General features: G+C 48.7%; 1 protein-coding gene across 1 annotated transcript in view; it reads right to left on the bottom strand.

The window, feature by feature from the left end:
• The window catches only part of ft (cadherin-related tumor suppressor fat), a 66312-nt gene that overhangs the window by 14031 nt on the left and 26626 nt on the right, over window positions 1-25655 (bottom strand). Inside the window, exons 2-5 of the mRNA XM_033327979.2 lie at window positions 5568-5948; window positions 2919-3155; window positions 749-1138; window positions 73-486 (exon numbers count right to left, since the gene is read on the bottom strand). Coding sequence (XP_033183870.2) covers window positions 73-486; window positions 749-1138; window positions 2919-3155; window positions 5568-5948 — 1422 coding nt within the window. The remainder of the gene's footprint in view (window positions 1-72; window positions 487-748; window positions 1139-2918; window positions 3156-5567; window positions 5949-25655) is intronic.

Genomic DNA, 25655 nt, shown 5'->3' on the forward strand with positions numbered 1-25655 from the left:
TGACTCTTCGCACGGTGAAACCGCATTCACAGATATATTTACGAGGGAAAAGGAAATACGAAAAATGCTAACCTGCAGCACGCTAGCCCCGATACTGGCGTTCTCGGCAACAGTGGCTGAGTACTGTCTCGGATCGAACACCGGCGAATTGTCGTTCTCGTCGAGGACCGTGACAGTGACTGCGGTCGAGGACGATCTCGGTGGTTCACCGCGGTCTTTCGCGGTTACTTCCAAGGTGTAGTTTGACCTTAATTCGCGATCCAACGAGCCAGATACGCGCAATAGTCCATCTACGGGACCAACGGTGAAGGGAAGCGTCGTGTCCTCGAGGGAGTACTCCACGTATCCGTTCCGTCCTTCGTCCCTGTCCACCGCCTTAATGGCCATCACTACCGTGTTGCTCGGCGCGTTCTCTATTATCGAAATCTTCGTCGGCGATATGAACTCCGGCGACATGTCGTTTACGTCCAGCAACACCACGGTCACCTATCGATCGAATAACGTTCACGATTAAGTCTCTATCGAAACATTCTTCGCCGTATTATTCACCGACAAAATTCCTTTCGTTCTAACGGTATTTTTCGCCAAAATTATATCAGCTATAGTTTGCGGTCGAAACAATTCTTCCAGGCTAAAGGTAGAAACTAGGCGAATTATCGTTAGAAATACGATAGCTGGGTTGGATGGTGAATCGTGATCGATAGCGCGAGACTGGAATTATAGTTCGTTACAGAAGATGCGGACAAACCTGTACGGTGGAAGACAAAGGCAGAGCAGGTGGCAAAGGGCTATCGGTGGCGCTGAGGATCAAATTGTAAAGTGGCTTTTGTTCTCTGTCGAGTAACTTCCGAGTGAAAAGGGTGCCGTTCGGTGCCACTCCGAAGTCACCGTTCTCGTCACCGCCGGCGACAGCGTAAATTACCCTGCCGTTATCTCCGGAGTCCAGGTCCTGGGCGGCCACGGATAGGATCGGTGTGCCGATCGTCGTATTCTCGACGATATCCGCGGCGTGCGGGCCCGCCTCGAAGATCGGCGCGTTGTCGTTCAAGTCGACGACGTTGCAGTAGACCGTCACCGTCGAGGAAAGCGCCGGGATGCCGCCGTCTGTCGCTTGGACCACCAAAATGTAGTGCTGCACCTGTCGAACGATCAAACTTGTTGTTTTCTTAACTAGTCGACGAACGCGTCTTTCGCTCCTCGTGGGAAATATATTCGCGACGATAATAAAAACATACGAACGGCCAGCAACGGATATAAAAATGAAAGTGACACGGCCAACGACTGCCGAACAGTGTATAGTCGAAAATGGTCGTTTAACGCGAACGACTTAATCGTCGAAAAAGGAAAGTAAAAAGTAGTCGGTCGTTTCGAAGAACAGTTGTTTCCAACGATGTTTTAAAAGAGAGGGGGGAACTTTTTGTTCGCATTAGACATGCTCTTCGCTTGCATCGGCTTCTCTTACGGAGAGGCGCCTAACAATTTTGCAAAGACTAATACGAGTTTCGTGGAAGCAACGTGCTGTTTCTTCGTTTCCGATGCGCTCCGATCTTGCCGGCTCTGTTGTAAAGCGCTTTCGCAAGCGCTCCAACGATCCCGCCCAATATATCTGGAAACGAATTACGATGATGAAAGGTTCTATAAACTACCCTCTTCTTCTATGCACCGTTTGCGCTCTTCTGTCCGCTTCTCATCGAAACTCTATATTAGACCATTTCATATACAGAGCGCGGTCGAATAACACGTACAAGCGGGTGATTCATTATGGAAACGTAAGAGCAGAACATGGAACGAAATTTGTTCATCGAAAGTTTAGTTTTCGAGAGAATCAAGCTTGATAATTTATCAAGCATACTCGAACGTGGTTAATTCCGGACTGGACAGGACTGAATAATCGACAGCGGGTTGTTCCACGTGCGAAGATTAATCGAAAATTGTATCTCGAGACGCTTTGTTTCCGAGAAAAAGAATTTTGAATATTTATCATACGCGTGTACTATATATCTATATCTATTCTCTTGAAAATGAAGCCTGGAGCGGAAAATCGTATTCCACGTTTTCTACTTATCTTCTGTCGATTATTTAGTACTTCCCAGTCCGGAATTAACCGATAAATTTTCAAACTGCATTTTCTGTACACGTTATTCAGCCGCGCTCTGTACGTGCAAGGTAAAGTGTCGTACGCGTTTGTCGTTTACGTCTAGCGATTACGCGCAATTTCGTTAATTCTTGTCCTTCGAACTCTCGTTTCGCTCTGCGAAAGGATGTGACTTTTGGGAAGAAAACGTTACAAAGGGAAGAAAGAAACGACGGCGATTTACAGATCACAGCGTACGCTTTCAACGGTTGAAAACGAAAATTGTGGGTGACGACGTTGGACAAAATGAAATTTATGCGCGCGTCTCGAAATAAGTATGGCTTGTCTCCGAAGCGTAACCATCGGACAGTTGAAAACGTCCGTTGATCGATCTGTCCGACTGCTAACGCTAAACCCTAAATTCTAGCGTAGCCTTCCAGCCGAAAGCTAATATAATAGGCGCGTTCGAGGTTAAACGTAGAGGCGTGTTCATGGTTATAATCGTTGCCCCGGGCTGCTATGCGTTTCACGGTATGTGGATCTCTCGCGTGGACGCGTCGATCGGTGACGTGTTAGGAAAATCCGCGGAATTCTGAATGGAAAAGAGTACGTCGTGGATCGGGAACGATGCGTAACTCGCGTTTAGAATTTAAACGAAACGCATCATCGGTGTCGTCTGTTCCGGCTCTGGCAAACACCGATGAAACGTCGATTTCCCAACAGCAAGCGCATCCGATGTTTTAAGTTGGAAGACGAAAGCGACGTATCGCGTGTGAACCGTGTTCCCAAATCGTTTTACACGCTTTCTAAAGATCGATTTCCAGGGATCGACGATCGTACGAACCTGTTCGTAGTCAAGGCTGGCCGTCAACGTGAACACGCCGGTGCTAGGATTCAGAGAAAAAACGTCGTTGGCCCAGTCGGAAATCAGAGTGTAGCTAAGTTGACTGTTGGGCCCGTTGGCGTCTGCGTCAGTGGCGACGACCTGACCTATTCGGCTGCCCCTTGGCACGTTCTCCGGCACGTCGAACGAATACGCGGTGCTCTGGAACGTCGGCGCATTGTCGTTGGTGTCGGTCACCTGTAAAATCGAAAGACACTCTGGTTTCGTTGGCTCGTTTCACAAAGTCCTCGGGTACCTGTTCCGCGGTGTTAACGTCGAGTTACATCGGAACAGGATAGGAAGATCGATTTTTTTAGGCTTCCGATGAGAGACACTCGTTCCATATATTTTTAGTAGATAGTTGAAGTAGGTGCGCGTAAAGGTAGGAAAGAATAATCGATGTTATTCTTGATCATACTGGATTCATGCTGTTGGAAGGGCTGCCGGCTGTCCGATCGAGAGAAGAAGAAAGGTAACGGGTCAGGATAAACAATTCAGAATCGGAGCTAACGCTTCCTGTTCTCTTTCGATTGTACTCGACGTCGTTCCTGAATAAACATATTTCAATCAAAGCTCGAGACAAGCGGTCGTGCTCGCGGAGCTCGGTTCACCTTCGAACCGCCGCCGGTTTGCGCTTCGAAGAAAGTTTCCTGTTGTTTTTACAGTGGCGATGAATCGTGGAACGGGCTCCGCGAGGAATTTCAAGAATGTTTTTCCAGAGGGAGATTCTACGGAGGCTCGATTCGTCGATAGCGTAGCGCGATCAAACGGCGAACCTTAGCTTACAATATATCGGCGGATGGTTTCGTTTTAGAATCGGACAGGCGTTCGGCGCGTAACGCAAGTGTGCTCGATCTGCAACGACCGAACTGTACGCAACTTGCAATCGTATCTTGCTGGTCCGCGAAACGAGTTCGATGTTCGACGGTAGAACGAGGAGAATCGCAGGATGGTTGGAATTTTTCGCGCGACCAGCCCTCCGTAGTGGAAGTCGCGTCTCGTTCTCGCCGCGAATAATTCTGTTCGAATAGGACGGCTCGAGAGGATGATCTCGATCCCGGTCGGAAGTCAGGGTGCGAGCCCGGTGAATAGGTTTCCAGCGTCGAGAAGGATCGACACGCGGTGGCGGTATAAAGGAATCAAGCGGAGGTGGGCACGGTTTGATTAAGGAGGGTTCGGAGACGTTTGCAAAAAGTGACGGTTACCCCGAGACACGTTGGATGACGAGGGGAGAACCGAGAGCAGAGTAGAGACCGCGGTGACCAACGATGGAAGGAGGACGAGGAAGGAAAGATGGATACGGAGGGAAGAAGAGGGAAGAAGAGGGAAGAGGAGGGAAGACGAGGGCGAAAGGGAAGAAGCGACGGTGAAGGAGACGGGAGGGAAGAGAGAGAAGGAGGGAAGATGGAAGAAGACGGGGCGAAGGGAGGAGGTCGAAGGAGAGAAACTCTTGTGCGAGGTCGAGCGAGGAGAAGAGGAGAGAGGATATAAGGGGCCAGAAGAGGCAGATTCCGCAACTGTCGGCAGCGGGCCTCTTTCATGGAGCCCCAAAGAGCCGAGCTATGATCGGGACTGGCATTCCTTTTGCCTTTAAGAGACCCGGATAGAATAGCGGACGGCGGGCAGCGAGAACCTTAAAAGAATTCCAGCCATTGCACGTCATAAGGATAATTTTTGCGATTGTCTCCGAGGGATCCTTGGCTGGCCTGTGGCCAACTCCTTCCCGCTACTACCACCATCTTCTTTCCATCTTCGTTAAACATCCCGGTCGCCCTTCTTCGCCTTTTTTATCGCCGCCAATCGTTTTGCTTGGCCACCGTAATGAATTACAAGACGAAACGCACGGAAACCGAGCGATTCCACGGGCCTCGAGAAATCGTGACTTCGCCCTTGAGTACCAGCGCGTAATCCGCTTTCTCTTCTCGATCGATCCACCCCGAGTATCAAACTGGTTGCTACCGTCGACCGATAGGTCGCGAGAAACTTGGAAATTTTCATCGGTTTCACCGAATCTTCCGTATTCTCGTCTCGTTTCCGTCTCTTTTTGCCGTACGCGGTGTCCCATCCAATCCTGTACGATAATGTCATTTCGAGCAATAGACGCGTCTCTTTCTCAGCATCAATATATCGCGAATCACGCCGATTGATCCCGTAATGATGAATAGTGGTTGAATAACGGGACAGTGGGTCGCACAATGATCAAGGTAACAGTAGCATCCCCGTATAATTGCAGGATAATAATCAGTGTGCAACGGGACTCGATGGAGGACTCCATCGATACGCGACCGGATCCCTTCCTCGTGCGCGCTCCTTCTCTTCTTACCTCGTCCTTTTTCTTTATCTCCTGTCTTTGCTTCGTCCTTTTTTTTTCTTTTTGTTCTTTCAAACGAACGCTCATCGTCCTCGTTTCATTTCCGACTAACTTTTCGTAAGTTTTCGTATCGGACCAAATCGTTAATCGTTGGAAGGACACGACGCGACGCTTCGATTTAACCGAGCCCCATGAGTAATTGCATCAAAAAATCCGGCAAAGGTTTCTAATTAGAAGCACGATCGCCGGATAAAAAATTATGTCGAGTCAAGGGGATGATATATGGAAACGAAACGTACCTGAATGGTTAACGCGATGTCTGTGTGTTGCAATCCATCATCGGCTCGAACTTTCAGGACATACTTTTCTCTGGTCTCTCTGTCGAGAGCCTCGGCGAGTGTCAGTTGTCCCGTGGTCGGATGAAGTCTGAACTGACATTGGCTTTCGTCTTGGAGCTCGTGTTGGCTGGCCGGGTAGAAACCAAGAGCGGTGCCAGGACCTGGATCGGGCCGATGATTCGGTACCAGGGTGTAAGTCAAGGTTCCGATCGTATCCGGATCGTACGCTTTCAGGACCGTGACAACGGTGTTAGGCGGCGCCTCCTCGGAGATTTTGAATTTCCAGGTGCCGGTTCCCCAGGTCGGTGCCACGTCATTCTTGTCTAGAACCGTCACGCGAACCTGTAATTAAAAATTTTTGTTCGATCCTAAGAATTGCTCGTAATTACACGCTGTGTCTGGTAAGCAATAGAGAAGCGTATGATTTCGGGTTAAAAGTCGTTCGCAGCTCCGTCTTGTCGAGCATTATTTTTATTCGATCATCGGTCGGTTAATTAATTACGGAACGATATTGAAAAGAAGTTACGCGTCGTCGGTACCGAGCGCCAAACAATTAAGAGTTTCTAATTAATAGTGTCTTGGATGCGATTCCTCGCGTGTTAACGATAAATCGAAAAAAGTACAAAGATAAAAGTGAAAGAGAGAGAGAGAGAGAGAAAGACTGTCTGGAAGTTTTGTCAGTCGCCAGGATATAATTATGTGCAATCAATATAAATCTACGGGCCGTTGTTGCGGCGGAGTCACGGTATGCATGCGAAGAATCGTGAGAAAGTTAGTTTTTCGATCCAACTTGTGCATGTCTCATTTCATTAAATTCTCAGTCACGTCAGCGGCCAAGGTTTATGTGACTACCAGAAGCCAGTGTATCGAAACGACTCGATGCTCGAAGGAACAACGATGGTACTATTGGAAAAGCATCGCGCTAGCGATGGCAACATCTTTTCGATCGAGGAACGAACGGTGGTCGCTCTTGCGGCCGTGGTGGAAAGATTTATTCGAGTAACCGTACGAAACTTTATATTCCACGCTAGAAACTTTGAACGTAATCGGATCGCGTTGCGCGTAGCATAGAAAATCGCTACCGAGACGTTAGACCTTCTTTTCTTTTTTTTTTTTTTTGTTATCCCTTTTTCGTTTTGTATTGGAATTTTACGAACGAAATCAAAGAACCACGAAAGACGAAACTCGACGAAGAAACGACGACGTATACATCTATTTTCTTATTCTGTTCGCGATCGATTTCTTCATAACTGACGCGATCTCGCCACGTCGAAGAATACTAAATATGGAAGCACGTAGATGATCTTTCAAGCTTATGTAATCCCTGGCTGGAACGCATCGATCTTCCTGGTAATTAGTCGGAGTTCGGCCGTCATTGACAAAGTGCGTGCCATCGATTATTGGCCTAAAATGTTTAGGCGTGCCAGAACGTACGTATCTCGAGATGACGAAACAATAGTCGGTCGCTGGCTCTCGCAACAGTTAAACGGCCGATTTCAGCGTGACACGCGTATGAATAAATTTGACTTTTTAATTATTTTCCAGTGCCGGATCTTGTAGCTGCCTCCTTTAAGTAGCTCGAACACGAATACAATTAATCGTTACGACCGGCGAGGCTGTGTGTCCGTTTGTCATTAAAATTCAAAGGTGCGACGACATCGAAGTCTCGCGTCGCTTATTGGCACAGATCGAAAATACCGATATTCCTCCATCTACCGTTTCTAATGGTGGCTGTGTTCGACGCGAGTACGCAGGAACACGAAAACGCTATATTTATGCAAAATCCCTTGGAATAGCGGCTACCTTCGAGACAGCACGAGACTCCAGCAAGCCGCAGCGGTGTCGCTAATTACGTTTCTACCTATCCACAGCTTTAGGCTAAACGGCCGAAGCCTGTCCTAAGGCATAGTTCGCACGATCTCTTAGATAGGTTATCGTGTACAGCGTTAAACCCGGTAGCGTTTCGATAATCCCGAAGAGCAAGAGATTACCCACGAAATTCGTTGGTATCGAACTCGGCGAACGATCGATAAGAAACTTCGAAGTCGAAGAAAATTCCAAATTTCTCGATCGCTTTGCGAAACATTTCGTTTTAGCACGATCGTCGACGAGAAGATCAGACGAACGGTCGAAGGCATCGGTTAAAGTTTCGAGTTTTCATGGATCGAGTTTTGCTCGGATCGCGAGAGTGTCGGCAAGCCGGTTGCTTAGGTATTTCTCGACTCGTCCCGACCTCTGTCTATTGGCTCGTTAAGGGGATCGATGCAAGGAAGTGGAATCTCGCGACGTTCGTAGAAACAATATCCGTGGATGGTCGCGTCATCGTCACGATCGGAAAACAAGGATACGGGAACGGCAACAATAAGCAGACAAATCAGTGCGGTCATATAGCTGTCTCGGATAGAATATTCCTTCTTCTTTGCTGGTCGCGGCCGAGAGGAGAGAGGGATGAGGTATATGGGCGGTAAGAAACGCCCGGAGAGCATTCGGAGTGCAAGGAAAGATGGTATCTGCGTCAGCGCGGTCGGGGATCAGCGGATCGGATCGAGTCGCTCAGCGGGGGTTTCTTTGGGTCATGCACGAAGTGAGTCCCATTCTTCTGTTGCCCCCTTCACCCTGCCCTGCCCCACGCCTCCTCTCCTCTCATCTTCTTCTTCTTCTTCTTCTTCTTCTTTTCTTCCTTCTCCTCCTTATTCACCTTCTTCTTTTCGTCTTCTTCTACTTCTTCGACGTTTGTCCTTCTCCTCGTCGTTGTCGTCATCGTCGTCGTCGTCGTCGTCGTTATCGCCGTCTCTGTCTCTCCCTTCTTTCTTTCTTCCTTTCTGGCTACTCTCGCTCTCCCTTTTTCTTCCTCGCACGCTTCTGTCTTTTCTCAGGCCGGTACTCCGTGCGAGTCTCTCTATCGCCTCTCTTTGTTCGGCTTCGAGCCGATACCAAGACGCTCACGGTTCTCTCTTCTCTACCTCTACCTCGTTGTCCCTTTTACCGAACGGGGTCCTATGGGTTCTCTATGAGGGGTCGAACCACTGACATCGGCCGATTAATAACGTATCTTCGTGGGGGCCCCCATAGACCACGACGGTAACGACGACGACGACGAACGTACGAGCAAGAGGAGAACGACGAGACTAGGAACGAAGGTGCATTGGAAACTCACGGAATTCTGTATACCCATCGGGGACAATAAGATATATATCTATTAATAATTCCCCCCGTGCTGTCCTATGTTTCTTCCTTTTTACCTTTTTTCTGTCGGTCCGCATCGCGATAGTCTGACGGGATAGAGATATTTAGTAAATGGAGGTGCATTAGCTCGATCGTTTGCATCCGCTCCTCTATTTTTATCGGCCGAGATTCGGGTCCTTGTGCGTCGAATTTTATCGCGACCAGCGCGGCGTTTCTTTCGTCTTCTTTTCTTTTTTTTTTTTTTTTTGTTTTTTTCCTTTGACAACAGACCATCCAATTTTTTCCTCGTTTTTCAACTCGAACAAATTCAACGTAGTAACAGTTTTAACGCCGAAGGATGCGATCGGAATCACAGAAGGAGAGGAAGATTGTTTAACCGGCGAGTTTCTCGTGTATAGGGTTCGTGGTTGTTTAGCGAACGATGTCCCCGTACGAGTGGCACAAGCCGCGAGATTTCTCCGTTCGGTTAATAACGCTTCTTCGAATGAATTCCCATAGGGTACGGGTAAGTTAAAGGGTAGGCTGTAATTCCGCCTAGCGGCTGGAGACAATAAGATATATATCTACGGTTCTTACGACTAATAGCTTTGTTTTCTCTCGAGTGGCACGACACCGAACGGTCCGTCCGTGGACGGGCTTCACTTCGCCGTAGATATGTCTACGTCAAAGCAGCCTCGCCGATGAATACTCGCGCTTACGTTCGAGTTAAGTTGTCTTTCGATCATTTATAACTTTCTGTCGCGCCGAATGCAAACGCGCCCCGTTGTAGGGCGCGCAGTGCCATATGAAATATGGTGGAAAAATAATCCGAAAAAAGACAGCGGTCGAGTGTGCCGCGGCCGGTAAGCAGACGAGTAAACATAAATTAACGAGTGACGTTCCATAAATAATCGGTCAAAGAAACGGGAAATATCTCGCAGGGAATTCACCGATCGGACGGACAAAAGTCTCGTTGGTGTCGCGTTCCAAGCCAATCGAAAAAGAATCGCCGAGTTCTAAAATAACGAGCAACGGCACTCGCCCTCGCCTACCGATGTTTAATTAAAACGATGCGAGCTCGCGTGAAAGCCGGTTGCCACCGCGTGACAGCGAGCTTTGTCACCGTTCGACCTCATCCGACAAGTTGCGAGCGATAATCGCCGGGGGAAAAGTTAAAAAGCACTTGCAATTCCGATAAACGCTATTAAACGTAATCACCGGTATTCCCGTCCTTGATCTTGCGCCGTTAATATTTCACGCGAGGCTAAGATTTTCGCTCGTAATTTTCCGACGGTGAAATTAAGCCGGCCGTGGCCGGGGCACGAGCGTAATAAAATACAACGATGATCGGCGGACAACAACGTAACGCGTATTAATGAGCATTCTTTATGCACGGACGGCTCCAGATCGCGGCTGCTTCTCTTATGTAACCGTCCGCGCAACCAGTTACACACTTGGTCCGTGTTGTAAGTATGTATCTTTATTACGAGTGATATGTTAGTTGGCATACTGCGCGCGGGAGATCGCGCCAGCTTTTCGCATACTGCGAGCCATCGTGAAAGGAATTCTACGCGAAACCCGCTCGACTCTACGTATATGTATATATACACGAATATTATATATATATAGATATTTATATATATGTACGAGTATATATCTATATATGTATACAAGATTCAAGATATATCGAGTTACCGTACGATTAACTCGCGAGTGGTGACGTTAAATTCTGTCGCGACACTCTCTGCTCCGTGATAAACATACTAATTTATGTCGGGACAGGTCGACATAGTAAACGTATTAAATTAGGAAATTCAAGTAGCCCTACCAGCGTTCGTTACACGCACAGACGCACAAATACGAACAAGTCGATCGCCTGTCTCTTTCCTCTTTCTTTTTCTCCCCCCATTTATTTTTCACCTGTTGCCCGTTTCACGATTCTTCAACGACGCACGAGCGTCGAGTTTTTCTCCGCCGTTGCGACGCGTTTTCTACGCGATAGACTGCAAGTAGACGCGAGCAGGCAAAGAAACTGCAATTGAAACGCGAATTACCGATGGTCACGGCAGCGATCGGCAGCGACCCGGCAGTTTTCCCGGATAACGAGCGGATCGGTTACAGTATGGAAATTGGACTCGATCGATCGTAAAAGTGTCATGCCCGGTTCGCGTCACGTTTCCCCTCCTCCGGAGACTATCGTCGCGTAGAGAACGGTCCTCGATGCACCTTGCCGAGGTGCGCATATGACGCTACGACGAGCTGCAACGTTTTTTCCCCCATCGAACTCGACGACGCGATTAAAACGAAAAAGCGAGCGAACAAACAGAAGAGACAAGAAGGTTGGCAAAAAGGGGGAGAAAAGTACGTAGAGAAGAAAGGGAAATGATGGGACGAAGAAGGGAGGAATAAAAAAAAAGGGAGCCGGGTATCGAACACCAGCGAGGAGAAGCCATGGAAGTTTCTATTGCGGTCACTGGCTTTCTGCAACAGGTTCGCTTTGTTTTTCTGCCCCGTCGTTCATCCCCTACGAGAGAGAGAGGGGCCCTCTCCTGGACTTTCGTTCGATGGGCCAAGAAGACAGGCAAAAGATATTGAATTTATACCGGGAGACGTGGCCTCATGCGAGATGGTACAGACCGCAGCTTGCGGGTTAAGTGTCCGTTACAAGAGGAATATGTCACGGAAAATGGCCGTGAACAGATCGGTGGTTCGTCTTCTTTTCTCTTGTTTTTATGGTTTCTCTTTTAACCCACATAGACGCGCCGCCAACAATGTTCCAAGAGACGTACGTTTTGCGTCAACTCTCGATAGAACAACGTTTATCGGGAGCATACGGTCGCGTTCAACTACTCGTTGGTGTATTACGAACGTACCGCTAGGTTCGTTAGGCTATCCGTATACCGGTACGTAAATAGGTACGTTTCGAATTTTCTTGTGCCGAGCGCACGATGCATTCATCGATAGGATCGTTGCCGCGGGACCGCCAAGTAAAGACAGTTGGCCGGATAAATTAGCGAAATGCATATAGATTTTTAAGATATCCGGGTACCGTTACGCCGGGCTAAACATTCTCGTTTATCTTACGGAGATACAGGCGTATTATAAGTCGAGGAGCAAGTAAGAATGCGATCCACATACTTTTGTAAACGCTTTCGTGAAAGGAGGAAGCGTGATAAATGGAGTGATCAGCGGATCCTAGGAGCACCGTTGATTTCCGCTTATTTCACTGGTATATCGAACGTAGGTATCTCGCTATTGTCAGGTTAATATTCGAAGGATCCCTTTTCTTCTTCTTCTTCTTTTTTCTTTTTTTTTTTCTTTGAGAAATGTCCAACGTACACGCCAAATCCTAATTTAGCGACGATTATTTCCCTCCTACTCTGTGTCTCGGCGTATCTCCGTCGAGGACAGAGAGAGAGAGAGAGAGAGAGGGGGGAAAAGAGAGAAACGTCGGTCAGGCAGGTGTTCTTTGTGCAAGATCCGTCAGAGCGTCGTGATGGATCATCCTTTTCAAAATCCTCGGCCGATTTATATTTTTATTTCGTGGCTTCGCAGAATTCGTTAAAATTATATTACAATACAGCTCAAACGAAGAGTAATGAATACCGTTGCCCCGGAACGATAAATGCGCGTCACGATGATCGAGACGTAAAAAGAGTAAGGATAGAAGAAAAAGGTCAAGAGGAACGGGGAAAGATGAAAAAGAATTCGTTTCCACCCGGAGGAAATGATAATCATATTTTACGAAAATGCAAGAAAGAGAAAAGAAAGTCGGCGAGGAAGGTGGCGCGACAAGTAAAATATTATCTCGTCACGTTCCGTTTCCCTTGACACTTTGAATCTTCTTGCTGCAACCACCCAGAGCGTCGAATAAATAAAGCGATCATCACACGTGCGCGATTCGTTCGATGTTTGGCCGTGGACCAGAGGAAATTAGCGAACTTTGCCTAATAGCGGAGAACTAACGTTCCCCGCCTTTCGACAAATTCAAATCGAATCGGATGGAACGGAAGCACGGAACGGCGAACGACGAACAGAGCAGCAGTGGAAGGTAGAAGGTGGCGAAGGAGGGAACGAAAGGGGAAGTGGAAAAGGACGAGAAAAGGCGAAGCAGCGATCCGTCCGCGTGGCGGCGGACGGAAGGAAAAGAAAGAAGCATGGCAAAAGCGAAAGGGAAGATGAAGGAAGACGGAGGAACGGCGATGAGAACGGCGAAAAAAAGGTGGCGCAAGATAAGTGGTGTGACGTGCGTGGAAGTAGAATAACGAGAGAAAAAGAGATAAGGGAGAAAAAGATGACGAGGTGGAGATTGTCTGCCGAAGAAACCTCTAACAACCTATGATCACGTTATTAATTGAAAGAGGACCGCCGATGCTACCGGTTACGCCACCGACTTTACGTGCCGTCTTATGGCCATGCGGCACCGGCACGGGCCCATTTTTTAACCAAAACATTCTCGTCGATACATAAAATCTCGACCAACTGCCAAGCCTCTGTAAAGCTTCCGTAATTCCAGATAACCGAGAGCTCCGTAACGACACTCTGTCTCGTTCCGTAGCCTACGGTGTCGGCTTTGACTTTAATTTCCCTCCTTCCGTCCGACGACGTCGTCTTATCAGACGTCGGTACGCAATTAGAACGCGTCTGATCCGACGCGTCGTATTCACCGCGACGCGTTCGGATCGGCCAGACGAAGTTTCGCTGGAATCGGTAAAATCGCATGGAGACACAGCGTGGAGGACGTTGCTCGGCAATTCCGATCCCGACTCTCGTGATCGACGTTGACCGACATTTTCCACGAGGCGGTCCGCTTTCGACCGACGATCCCCTGTCCCCTCGAATCCTCGTCTCCTCGTCCAGCCAGAACTGGTCGATTTATTTTAATCGTTGCGACCGCGACAACGTCGGAGAACCGCACGATTCCGCGCGATTTACCTCTTAATCCGTGCGGAATGATAGTTCCGAGCGTGTTGCCACGATTTCCTTTAATTTGCCCAATTTCGTGCTCGTCGTCGGACGATATCGGAATCGACATCGACGTGGACACGGATCGGCGAACGAAATAGCGACGATAAATCGCGGCGAATAGAAGGAGAGGGAGGAGATGGCGAGAAGCAAGACGGCTTCTTCGACCGGGTGGGCTCGTCGATATCGTCGAGCTTCCACGGAGAGAAAGTCGCGTCAATTATACGGGGACGTGGCTTATGGCAACGGTACTACGTGTCTCTCTTTCGTGAGTTCCTCGCCGTGTACGCTTTACTTACGTGGGATACGACACACTCTGTTCGTGCCAACGAAAGAGAAAGGGCCATTCCGCACAAAGGGTTGCAGCCTGTTTTTTTTTTTTACCTTATATTCCTCCCCTTTCTCTCCTTCTCCCCTTTCTCTTTCTCTCGCTCGTTGCACACCTCTCTCCTCTCAGGGTCCCTTTATCATTCCTCCTTTCTTTCTTGCGGGCTCGTTCTGTCGCGCGCGCGCTCGCGCGCGATCTCTCCTTGTCGCTGGACGAGAGAGTAAGAGAAAGAAGCAAGGCGGGAGGGCGATGGTGGAGAATAAAAAGTACGCGCCGGTCGAACAACTCTTGCACGACAGTCACGAGTGTAGGTACGTATGCGTATATGAGCGTGCAGGCGCGTAGAACACGTTCCTCTCCCCAGAGGGGAAAGGGTAGTAGTTATCGGAAAAATGCCTGGTATGCGAGCTGTCACTTTTTCGTTGGCGGTTACTTTTCTTTTTTCCAGGTCTGTTGGTTTTTCGATCGCGCAGCCCGCGGATCGGTCTTCGCCACTCTTCTACTATTCGTAGTCTTCGTATCGACTCGCTCGGCTATTCCGCCGTTCCACGAAACTCTCCGTCGTCGAAAGTTTCGCTCGTAAAGCGGCCGATTCGCGCCGCGGTTGACGCGCGAGTCAGACGCCGTTTCGAATCGACGTTTCTTCGGCCACGTTGAAGTTTCGAAGGAAGAGGGAGAGCGCGAAATTCGGAAAGACGACCGGCGTACCGTATTGTTCTCGTCGTCTGATAAGTCTGGCCGTGCGAAGACGATCGCCGCTGCCCGAGCGGTTTCGCGGCTACGCCCTTGTAATACGTACAGCACGTACAACAGTACGTACCGGCCGCTACGTTTCTCGCATTCGGCCGGAGGCTGTGGGCTGCGCGATAATGCACCGACATGCACATTCCTCGATTTTCTGCGTCTCCAATAACGTGGGTAGCCTGCCTTATATTTGCGTCTGAGACCCGCCACGTGTGCCGACCCTCTCGGCTCGAGCTTTACGCGCCGAGTAAAGTGCTCGCTCGCCTAACGATCTATAGTTTAACCGATTTTTCTACTTCCCTCCGTTAATTTCCTTTCGCAGATATCTCTGCCGCGCGGAACCATCACGTACAACTTTATCTTTCTCCGGATCGAGAATACCATTCGATCGAGACAATAATTCCGATCGGTTTCGCGATTGCTCCTTCTCCGAATCGTTAATACCACTGCGACCTAAAAGCGAAGCCCGTTATTCACATTTGGCAAATGGTTGGCCGATTACGCGATACCTTGATCAGGATCGAATGTCCGTGTCGCTGTGCAACAAACGCTATCGAAACGGTATTAGTCGCGCTATCGTTTCCAATCTCGCAAACCTTGACCATAAACTATAAACTAACGAATTCACGACACCCGGCATACACGCATAGGGCAAGTTAAAAGTGAACGTCACGCTCAAATAGATACGCGTATTAACGTTAATAAATTGTTGGAAAAGGTTAGCTGAAATTCCGGGAAATACGTCGAATAATTCGTTATCGAGTACGGAATTATCGCGCGCCTTATCGCCGGTCTCGCCGTTCCGATTGCGCAATCCTTCGCTTAACCACCTCTCTAACCGATCGCTCTACGTCAACCGGTACGCACGATAATCCCGGAATTTCTTTCTCTTTGCGCCAGCTATATTTAGAACGCTGGTTCGCTGAAACACGCGCACATTTCCATGTTCTCTTCCATTATTCCGTTTCTCCCGGCGGCTCGCCACGGCTCGCAGATATTACAAATTCATTGGATCGTAGAACAGATCGGGTTACTTTCACGATTAGGTACGAGCCTGAAAGGCAGGGCTAACGAGGTAATCCGGTGAATTTCGAAAATATGCTGCCAGATGATCGTAGAAACCGAGCGGACATCGGCGAAGCTCCTTCTTTCTCTTGGTTCTTCGCGTCCCGTGAAATTTTCGCGTGCCGATCGGAAATCCGCGAATTTTCTCGGAATCGCGCGACGAGGACTCGTTAGGTTTTGCGCGAGTACCGTTTCGACGATACGCTTAGGTAAATATTTGCTCGCGTCTCGTTTCAGATTCGAGGAAAATCCTGTCGATGGAACGCGTTGAAATCGGCGTAGGAGACGAACGAAGGACAGGAAGGTAAATCATGCGACGCGCAGTAGGAAAAACGTTCGAATTGGCGCACGGTGTTACAAGGGGCCATGTTAATCGATTTGGACACGTGGACGAAACCTTTTCGAAAAGTGGCGATCGATCGGTCTCGGCTATGCGACGATCCTAATCTTGTTCGGATCAGGAGGAGAGGCAAAACCAGAGGAGAGAAAAAAACGCTATCTCTACGACTCAATTAGCGTGCGGCGAACGGCATCTAAAGTTTCCGCGGAACAAGCAGAAGAAAAATACGAGGCAATGGTAGAGCAAGGAACCGGTGAAAGGTCGAAGAAAGTTGTCCCAGCCTGTTTAGGCGACTATCGATTAAAAAACTTGTCCCGAATTCTTGGTTATCGGGACTGCCGTGAAAAAAAAGAACCCGTATTTTTCATCGGTTCCAATTGCGCGACGAACGTGAGAAAACGAGAGGACGAGAGAAAACGTAGGAGAGCAAGTGCGAGAGTAACGGCGAGAATAAGAATAAGAGCGAGCGAGAGAGAGAGAGAGAGAAAGATAGAGAGGAAGAGACAAAAGAGAAGACGAGTCGAGTCCATGGTGCGTGGTCGAGGGCAGACGCGGACGCCGAGAGGAGAAAGAGCAGAGAGAAGGCAGAGGACAAGGATGTAAATCATAATATGTAAATCCGTGTGATTTCGTTTGACTCCGGCTGGCTCGAATGACCGGCGCTCCGAACTGATGGCCACTTGGCGAGGAACTCGAAAAGGCATTCCAAGACTTGCGCCTCTTTCGGCTCGTCGCATCTTCTTTCAGCACCGTCGTCTTTTCTCCTCTTCTTCTCCCTCTCGTTCGGTGTCTGCGCGTCTTTCGTCGATTTTCTTTCTTCGCTGGCTGCTGCTGCCTTTGCTGCTGCTGCTGCTGATGCTGCTGCCGCGCTGTTGCCCGTCGTAGAGACGTCGCCCGTTGAAGGTTCTCGCGAAACCCCGAAAAACGCGTCGAGGAAACCGTGAAGCATCGTAAATAATCTCGTTCGGGCTTCTTCGTGGTCTGCTGCTTATTTTTCTCTTCTTTCCGCGTCTCTTGCCTCGTCTCGCGTTTTCCCTTCTTCTTCTTCTTCTTCTTCTTCTTCTTCTTCCTCGTTTCCCTCGTCCTCGCTTCTTCTACTCGTTCTGCCGGAGGGACAATGCGTCGCGCATCCAAGGATTTTCGTTTCGGTGGTCTCGATCGGCGGTCGATGGTCGATCGGCCCGGTAATTATCGTAAAGGCGGTTTTCAACAGCGATCAACGCGTTCGGTACGCTCTAAGATATCGTAGATGCGTTATCTCGCGAGTAGGATACGTCCTTCTCGGATCCTCTCTCGCGAAGGCCAGTCAACGGGCCAGGTAGCATTATAAATAATTTCCTGGAACCGATTACCCGGAGATAGGCAAGGGCTGTTCACGGTGTTGTAGGGAGCCAAATAGAATCGCGTTTCGAGAAAACCGTGACTGGCTTTCTATCTGTCGGTTGCGATCGGTAAACGATTCTCCAAAGAATTAATAGAAATCAAGCGACGGGTAAACTCCCGTGTATCTCGCCGATGATCGGTAAGGTTATCGAGAAGTGGAAGAAACAACACCGATACGTTTCTCTTTCATCCTTATGCGTTGTTTGTTTATCGATCTATTTAACGATATAACATCGAGCACACGGACCGAAGTATAAAAACGGTAGCACGAATTTCAACGTTACGATTTTTATAATTTCGTACGAGTTAAACATGGAGGATGCTTTAAAGGAAATTACGAATCCGTGAGAAAGAGCCGCCGATTTTGTCACGATTTGGTCGTTCGCAGTTCAGCGAAATCCGTGGACGCGATCCAAGTTACGTACGAAGCGATACAAAGACGCATGGGTACGCTAGGAGCGTACAATTTAAAAAGTTCAAAAGATTCCAAACAGTCGACGAATGTATCGACGATTTTAGAAACTACAAACTAGAAACTATATTCGATTTATTAGATCGTTTAACACTTTGCGCGCTGCAGACGCGAATACGCGTCTTACACGCTTCGTGCGGTATCCTACAAAAATGTCATTTACTGTTAACAACGGTATAAAATGGTAAAAAGAGCAACGTATGCTAATACAAACGAAATGTTCTGAACGTGTTTTCACGTTATGTGCTTGAACAATACGAAACCGTTATCGATATATAACCGATATCGTTCGGAAAGTTCGTGGCGATTCTTGAGGAATTTGATAAAATGGTAAATTTTCCTCGGTACCTCTCCATCGGGAAAATTGTTTTCGAGCGCGTCGCGCTAAAAGAAAAACGTTACTAGTTGATTTTTAACAAAATATCGCACTCGTTGAACGCTGGTCGGAGAGTTCGTTCCGACTTTTAATTCCTTGGTCGACGTGAGAAATCACATCGAGAAGCTTCTCGCCGAAAACCCGAGACGTTCTGGAAGGATGGAACGTTGGAGTTGCTGCAAGATTGTGGAACAGAATGGCATCTACGTAATTCGATAAACGCGTACATCGAAACGATCGCGAAATCTCTTCGATCGATGGAAAAATACACGGCAATTGCGGCTGTGCGGTTGTCGGGGCGTACGATCCTCGAAGCGTTAATTTCGCGCCGTTTCGCAACATTCGTGGCCAATCCCCGTGGCCGGCAAGCTGGACTGCGTTTCGCGTCGCTGAAGGGCTTCGAATACTTGTACGGACTCGTACGTGGCTCGTAGCCAACGCGGCTCACCTAGTCAAGGACAACGTGGAATATGGAATCGAATTCCAACGAACGCGGGAAAAATTCCAGATAATCGATCGACTTGGTTCATTGAAAAGTAACGCCGGACGAGCACCGTGGCGAAATTGAAGCGTATCTCGATCGTAGGCGGAACGATTGCTTCGTATTCTTCAGGGCGGTGGCGGTGAGCAGAAGAGAAGAAGAGGACAGGGAGGGAGGGAGGGAGGGAGGGAGAGAAAGAGAGAGAGAGAGAGAGAGAAAGAGAGAGGAGAAGGGGGGAATAAATACGATTCGCTTTCATTCATGAGGAATTTAAGCGGTTCTCTCGACCGCGGGCGTTGTTTCCTCTTTACGAATTACAAGGGAAACAACACGCGACCGCATTGTGCCGCGCGAAACGACCGACAAATAAAAGAAAAACGCAACGACAGGCACGGAATGCGGCGATCGTACGACCTTGATCGAACGATTTACCAAGCCCGAATAAATTTCGATGGTAGGCAGATGCGATATCGCGCACGAAAGAAGAAGAGGGCCCCCTCGGTGTACTGTTATGCTGTTACGCTGTCTCGTGCGAAATGCTGGATAGGCGCGGAACAGCGAGGCAACAGCAACGGCAAACAGTATCGGCAACAGCAACAGCGGCACCGACGGTGTCGGTAGCAGGGAAGGAAGAAAAAACAGCCTGCCGAGCCTGTGTGGTATCGTACGAAGGAAAGATATTCACAAAGTTATAATCACCGGCGGCCGCTGGTCTAAAGAGTCACGTACGAAATGCAGCACACGAAATTCAGGCTGTCAGGCAGCAAGATGCATAATTAAATGTTGCCTCTCGAGGGTGAGGCGCGGAGAGGAAATCGCGCGAACGGCCACGGACACGGGTGCGGGCGCGAGACCCGGATAACACACATAGGGCGGAGGGAAAAAGGCTAAAGGAACAAGAAGAAGGAGAAGATGCAGAAGAGGAGGAGGAGGAGGAGGAAGAAGAAGAAAACTAAGAAGGGAGAGAAGAAGAAGAAGAAGAAGAAGAATAAGAAGAAGAAGAGGAAGAAGACGACGAAGAAGAAGAGGACGAATAAGATGACGACGAAGAAGAAGAAGAAGAAGCGAGGAAAGAGAGTTGCACGAACTCGCGTGTCGCTCATAGCCAACGGCTCGCATAGTCAAAGGCAATATAAAAGGTATAGAGTATAGAGTGTGGAATTCAGCGTCTCTCAGCTTGAGACCCGGGGTCCGGGCTTGACTCGCTTCTTCGACTCGATTCTCCAGACTCTTTCTCGAGAGTCTCGTTCTCGGCTGATGGTGGAACGAAGCATTCTGGTTCCCGTCATGCTAGCCGTAGGCTTCGTGCGGCTCTTTCGCTTCGCATGCTTGAAAGTCGGTTCACAAGGCGAGCGGTTCAATCGGAGAGAGAAACTTTGGCCGGCCAGGAAGGATCTCCTCTGTTCAACCGGCCGGTTCAGGTTCGTTTTAAATTGATCGACGACCCACCGTCCACCGTATCGTCAAAAATATCGAGATTTAAAGTGGACGAATAGATTGCGATGGAATGTCTCGCGCACCACGATCCTTCAAAGAATCTCAACCATTTCTTTCTTTCGTTCTCTTCTCTTTCCATCCCGCGTACCCTTCTTTTTACTTTATTTTATTTTATTCTTCTTTTCTTTTCTTTCCTTTTTTTCTTCTTTTTTCTCTCCCCTTCGACCGTTTCTTTTCTCTTTGCCGATATCGACGACGTATCTGCTCCTCGTGTCCAATCGCCACGGACACGTTTAATTCCCCAGCCCGTTTGTTTCTTTATTTTCCATCGGGGTAGAATTTGATGTTTCTGTTGCTTTCGTTTTATCGTAGCAGCTTTAAGTAAAGTCGTTTGTTCCTGGAATTTATTGAAATGCGGGAATGCGTCCGATTATCGAACTTGACTGCCTGCTAAATTATTCTTATCCCAGAGATAAACGCAGCCAACAAAATTGGATACCTATCCGTTCTTCTCTGCTTTCATCGAGTATCGATCAAAGTGGCTCGGATAAGGTTGCCCAAAGTGGGCAAATGATACAAAAGGAGTAGCACGACAGCGATGCGAACGACGTCGGAGAAAACCGCGATCACCGAAGCGACGAGGAGACGCGACAGGACAAAACCGGCGGAAAAATGACGACTTTTCCATGGCGCCACTTTCTAAACCGCGTCGATACGGTTAGACGATTTATTTAGAGCGCGGTAGACCGCGGTGGGGATATTAGAAAGGACGGAATGATAATCGAAGGTCAAGTACTGAATGCTCGATACCGGTCGAACGAAACAGCGCAACCGTGTCTCTTACGCGTCTCTATGTAGACAGTTGGTCGTTACGAGGGGGAAAAAAGACAATTGAAAGGTTGTGCTGTCGAGCGGCGGATAATAATCGTGATAAATTCAATTATCGGCTCGTCGAACGATCGAAAGCGAAACGTTAACGTTGATCCGGAAGAAAGCGAATCTCATCGATGAGAACGACCGCGAATCGTTTCGATACAGAGCTGCCAGATGAACAAACACGCGTGAAACAAAAAAAGAAAAAAAGAAAGGAAAACCTCAGTCGATGCGGAGGCGCGAGGAGAAAGGGAGAGTGTAAAGGCGAGAGAAAAGGAGGACGAACGGCGTGAGAGTAGAAAACGAAATTTAACGACGAACCGCGAATCGTGTTGGTTAGCCTCGCGTGTTAATTAACTCGGTAAAATCCATAGGTAAACCGATAAAAGGGGCGAGTTTTATTACAACCGTGTTGTCAGGTGAAATCCAGCGCGAAGAAGGGGGATGTTAATCACCGGGGTACAGTTACAGCGACGTTAATCGCGAGAATTCCTCGCTCGGATTCGTACGTGGCCGCGTATCTTCGATGTCGCTTAGTATATAAATCGTGCTCGTAATTATGTGCAAAGTAATGAATTCTAGCGTGGTTTTATGTCATAAAACGAACTCGTAAATATCCGGCCAAGTATCTGACCCGACGGTCCCGGCTATAAAGTACCTACAGTTTCTACTATCAGCGAGCGTTACCGGTTGACACGCGTAAAAACGAAGAAGAAACGTACACCAAGTCCCTTCTGGTCGCTGTAAAAACCACCATCGATACCTTCTCTCTTCCTTCTTTCTTTCTCTTTCTTTCCCTTTTTTTCCTTCCCTCTCTTTTTTTCTCTGCCTCTACTTTCCTGCCTCGAATCGTTCCTTTTGCTTCGCGCAGCTGCGATCGCATTTACAGCCGAACGTTATATCATCGTATTGTCGTAGCCCTGTTGCTTTACGATACCCTGTTCCAACCACCGACGTTGGATAAAATCGCTGGCGTCTACGGAAATACATAAATAGCAAGGTAATAACGTACTGCTTGATAGGCTAATTAACTCGAACGATCGCCAACTATGAGTCGGACCGAAGGCTGCGCCAACTTTTACGTCTGCATTTTCTACTTACTTCTCGAAGCTGTACGGCGAAACACGCCGGCGATTAAAGGCGTGATTTCTGCGATGTTTTCGATCGGAGATATTCCACGGTGCTCGACAAGCCAGAAAAATCTATCGGAGCCCGTTCCAACGTTCCGTAGAGCCGAGAAAACGACATTCGATACACCGACGGTTGTTTCCAAGGTTGGAATTAGTCCGTTTTGTAAGTAGCCGTACTATAAGGGAATTTTTTAACCTACCCGGCGGACGGTCCTTCTTTTTTTTTTTTACGGTTCGAAAGTCTCGACCGGCACAATGGCCACCGAGTACCATTGTACCGATTGCACATTTACCGAGAGCTTTTTGTCTCGCGGCGCTCTAATTCATGCCTGCACAAAAGTTCGCCTCGCGTCTACCGCTGGATGACCTTCAAAATGGAGCCTTTATTAATGAGGGTATTCTCTATGCAACCCCTCTCCATCTTCTTCTTTTTTCTTTTCTTTCTTTCTTTTTCTCTCTCTCTCTCTCTCTTTCTCCTCTTTAACCGTCTTTTGCTGGCTGACACTCTTTTTAGTCCGCTTCGCCATCCCTCGCACGATCAGCACGTTCTGCTGGCTGTTCTTCCCCTTGCGAGATCTTATTTCCCTTTGACCGACGTATTTCGGGCGTTCCGTCGACGAGGAGTCGCGCTCCACGAGACGGTGCCAGCCTTATTAGAATCCGTTGGCGCGCTCTTACGAAAACATACGCAGGAACAGAGGAACGTTGTCGTGTTCGACGAGGTGAACTTAGGCTGGTTCACGGTCTGTCCGGAGCACGTGGAAATCGCGCGACAAATACGAAGCACGAGGTGGCTCTTCCCATCGTTCCCATTGAAATTTACGCAACAGCTTCTGTATTACATTCACAGAATGTGGTCGGCCTTCGTTCGCGACACTCGTCGTTAATCTTCTCACGCCCATGTTTAAACGCTTTGCACCGTTTAATGGCTGATTGAAAATCCGTGACATTTCGTCCGTACACAGGTACCGATCCTTAATGAATCACGCGACCGACCTGCGAATTAGTCACGCGCGCAATAAGCAGAAGAAGAAGACGGTTCGCCGTTAAAACCCGGACGATTCCATTATTTCGAAACTTTGAGGCGTTGGCATTTTTACCGCTAAGTGGCGAAGCTGCGTGAGACCGGTCGCCTTTCCAGATGTGCCAGTTAGATTCGGCGCAAGACAGAAAACGCTTGCTTCGAAAATCCTGTCGCTAGCCGCGAAACGATCCGGCGAACGCCGACGAATAAGCAGATAATGCAGCAGTGGAGCGAAACGTCGCGTCGTACCGTACCGCACCGTACCGCCAGGGATGTCAAGCGTCGTCGCTGGTCAGCTCGATTCCTGGCATCGAGCACCGTTTACCAAGGTCTCGCGTCTGCCTGTTCTCCGCGAGGTCAGCCTCGCCGGCTTATGCCTCTTTCAGTCGTGAAAAGAGGTTCGCAACAATGCTCGCGAAAAGAGATCCGCGCCTCTCCTGTATACGCTCTTGAGCAAGATCTCGCTCGTATCCGAGTTTCTTTCATTCCACTTCAGTCTGCTCACCTTTTCCCTTTCTTTCGCCACGGTATACCGGGTGTCGGCGTATTTTTTCGTATCTTTGATTCCTCCTTCGTATTCTTTCGTTCGCGCCAAGCACCTACTTATTAGCCTGTGCGGATTAGCGTCGTTCGGTTTTGCGTTTTTAGCGGCATCCAATGGAAATTTGAAAACCGACTGCCAATATACGTACGCGAGTTTTAGAATTAACGTAGACTGCACGAGATTTTCTGCATCTCTTTTATCGTAACGCAGATTCGTCCGAAAGAAATATATATATATATATTTGTGCGTGTTTTCTCTGGCAAGAAGAACAATGGAAATATCAAAGTTTACGGATGATCGTGATTCGGCCTAAGACCGAAGGGGGAACATATGGAACATGGACACATGGAAGCGCGCACCCCTTTGAATAAATCAATTTTTTAGTAGCGTCGCGTCGCAGAGGAAATGATCAGCCGTTTGGGGAAAAGGGAATTCGTATAAAACGAAACGAAGAAAGGGTGATTTACAGTTTGAACTCCGATATAAACTTCGGTTTACAACCGGACGCATGGTGGGCCGTAAAGTCGTTCTTAAACTAAACGCGCGATCCTTTACCGAACCAACGATTCCCAGCTCCCTGTCGTATTCTCGCGTCTAGTGTCGCCGGCTGTGCCAGCGGGGCAGCGGGACCTTTTCGAACAGAGGATCGTCGTACACCTACATGACCGACTATTACCCGTCCGCAGAACAATGCTCACGCTCCACGGTCCGGGCTAAAAACAAGAATAGTAATGAACGTGATTGCCGGCCGACGTAAGAACTTCGTATATAACAATTACGCGTGCGTCTCGACAGACGCGAGTTGAAAGCAAAACGAACGTCGCCGGAAGACCAGGGTCGTCGTTCGGCCTCGTGTCCTTCGAGTCCACGGAATCTCTTCGCTCTCGTGAAAATGTCTTTTTCGTCGTACGCGCTGCTCGTCGATTCCTCGTCGCGACGCCACTACGTGTCCATTTGGACGATAGTGGACGCGTCGACGGTTCGTTACGCGGTGACTCGAAGACGAAAGAAAAATGAGCGACCAGCGTAAGGGAGCCGAGCGACTCGGTGGTCGGAACAATTAATATTCCGCTCGTTTCTTCTTGGGACGAGCGTACTGCGTTCCGCGTACAACTGTATCGCGAAACGTCGGTTTCGAGAACAGGGACGGATCGTTTCTCGCGATCGCGTCACCGGTTAACGGGCATTCCGGTTGATAAGCGTTTCGACGAGCGTCGCGTTTGGCAAACCTTGTTCCCTGCCCTCCTCTTTTTCTCGGGATTTCGATAGAAAGGATTAAGGAACCCGTATCATTGTCGCATATTTTCTCGCGTACCGTTAGAAATTCAGGAAATGCCTGGAATATTTTAGTCGCTACCGGGTGTTCGAACGAAGCGCGCTGATACCGCGTTTCAATTTCTAGAAAATCGTGGCGCATTCGCGTCCTATCGTGTCCACGAGGGAGTCGGCCTTTTGGAACGCGACTCACCACGGGAACCGTGCGGCTCGCGGTACCTACGAGGAAGACGTTGATACGCGCAGCAATGGAAACGAGCAGAGAAAAAAGGTTCTCGGAGAAGAGACGCGACAGACGAAGAAAAATTTACACGTGTTTACATGATGTTCGGCACGATCCAATAGCTATGTTTGAGATACAATTAAAAGAAGTGGGAGGAAAAGAGAGAGAGAGAGAGAAAAAAGGCGAGAAGAACGAGCCAAGTGACCGAGCGGGATCCGCCCTTC

Source organism: Bombus vancouverensis, chromosome 7, assembly GCF_051014615.1.
Source record: "Bombus vancouverensis nearcticus chromosome 7, iyBomVanc1_principal, whole genome shotgun sequence".
Taxonomy (NCBI): Eukaryota; Metazoa; Arthropoda; class Insecta; order Hymenoptera; family Apidae; genus Bombus; species Bombus vancouverensis.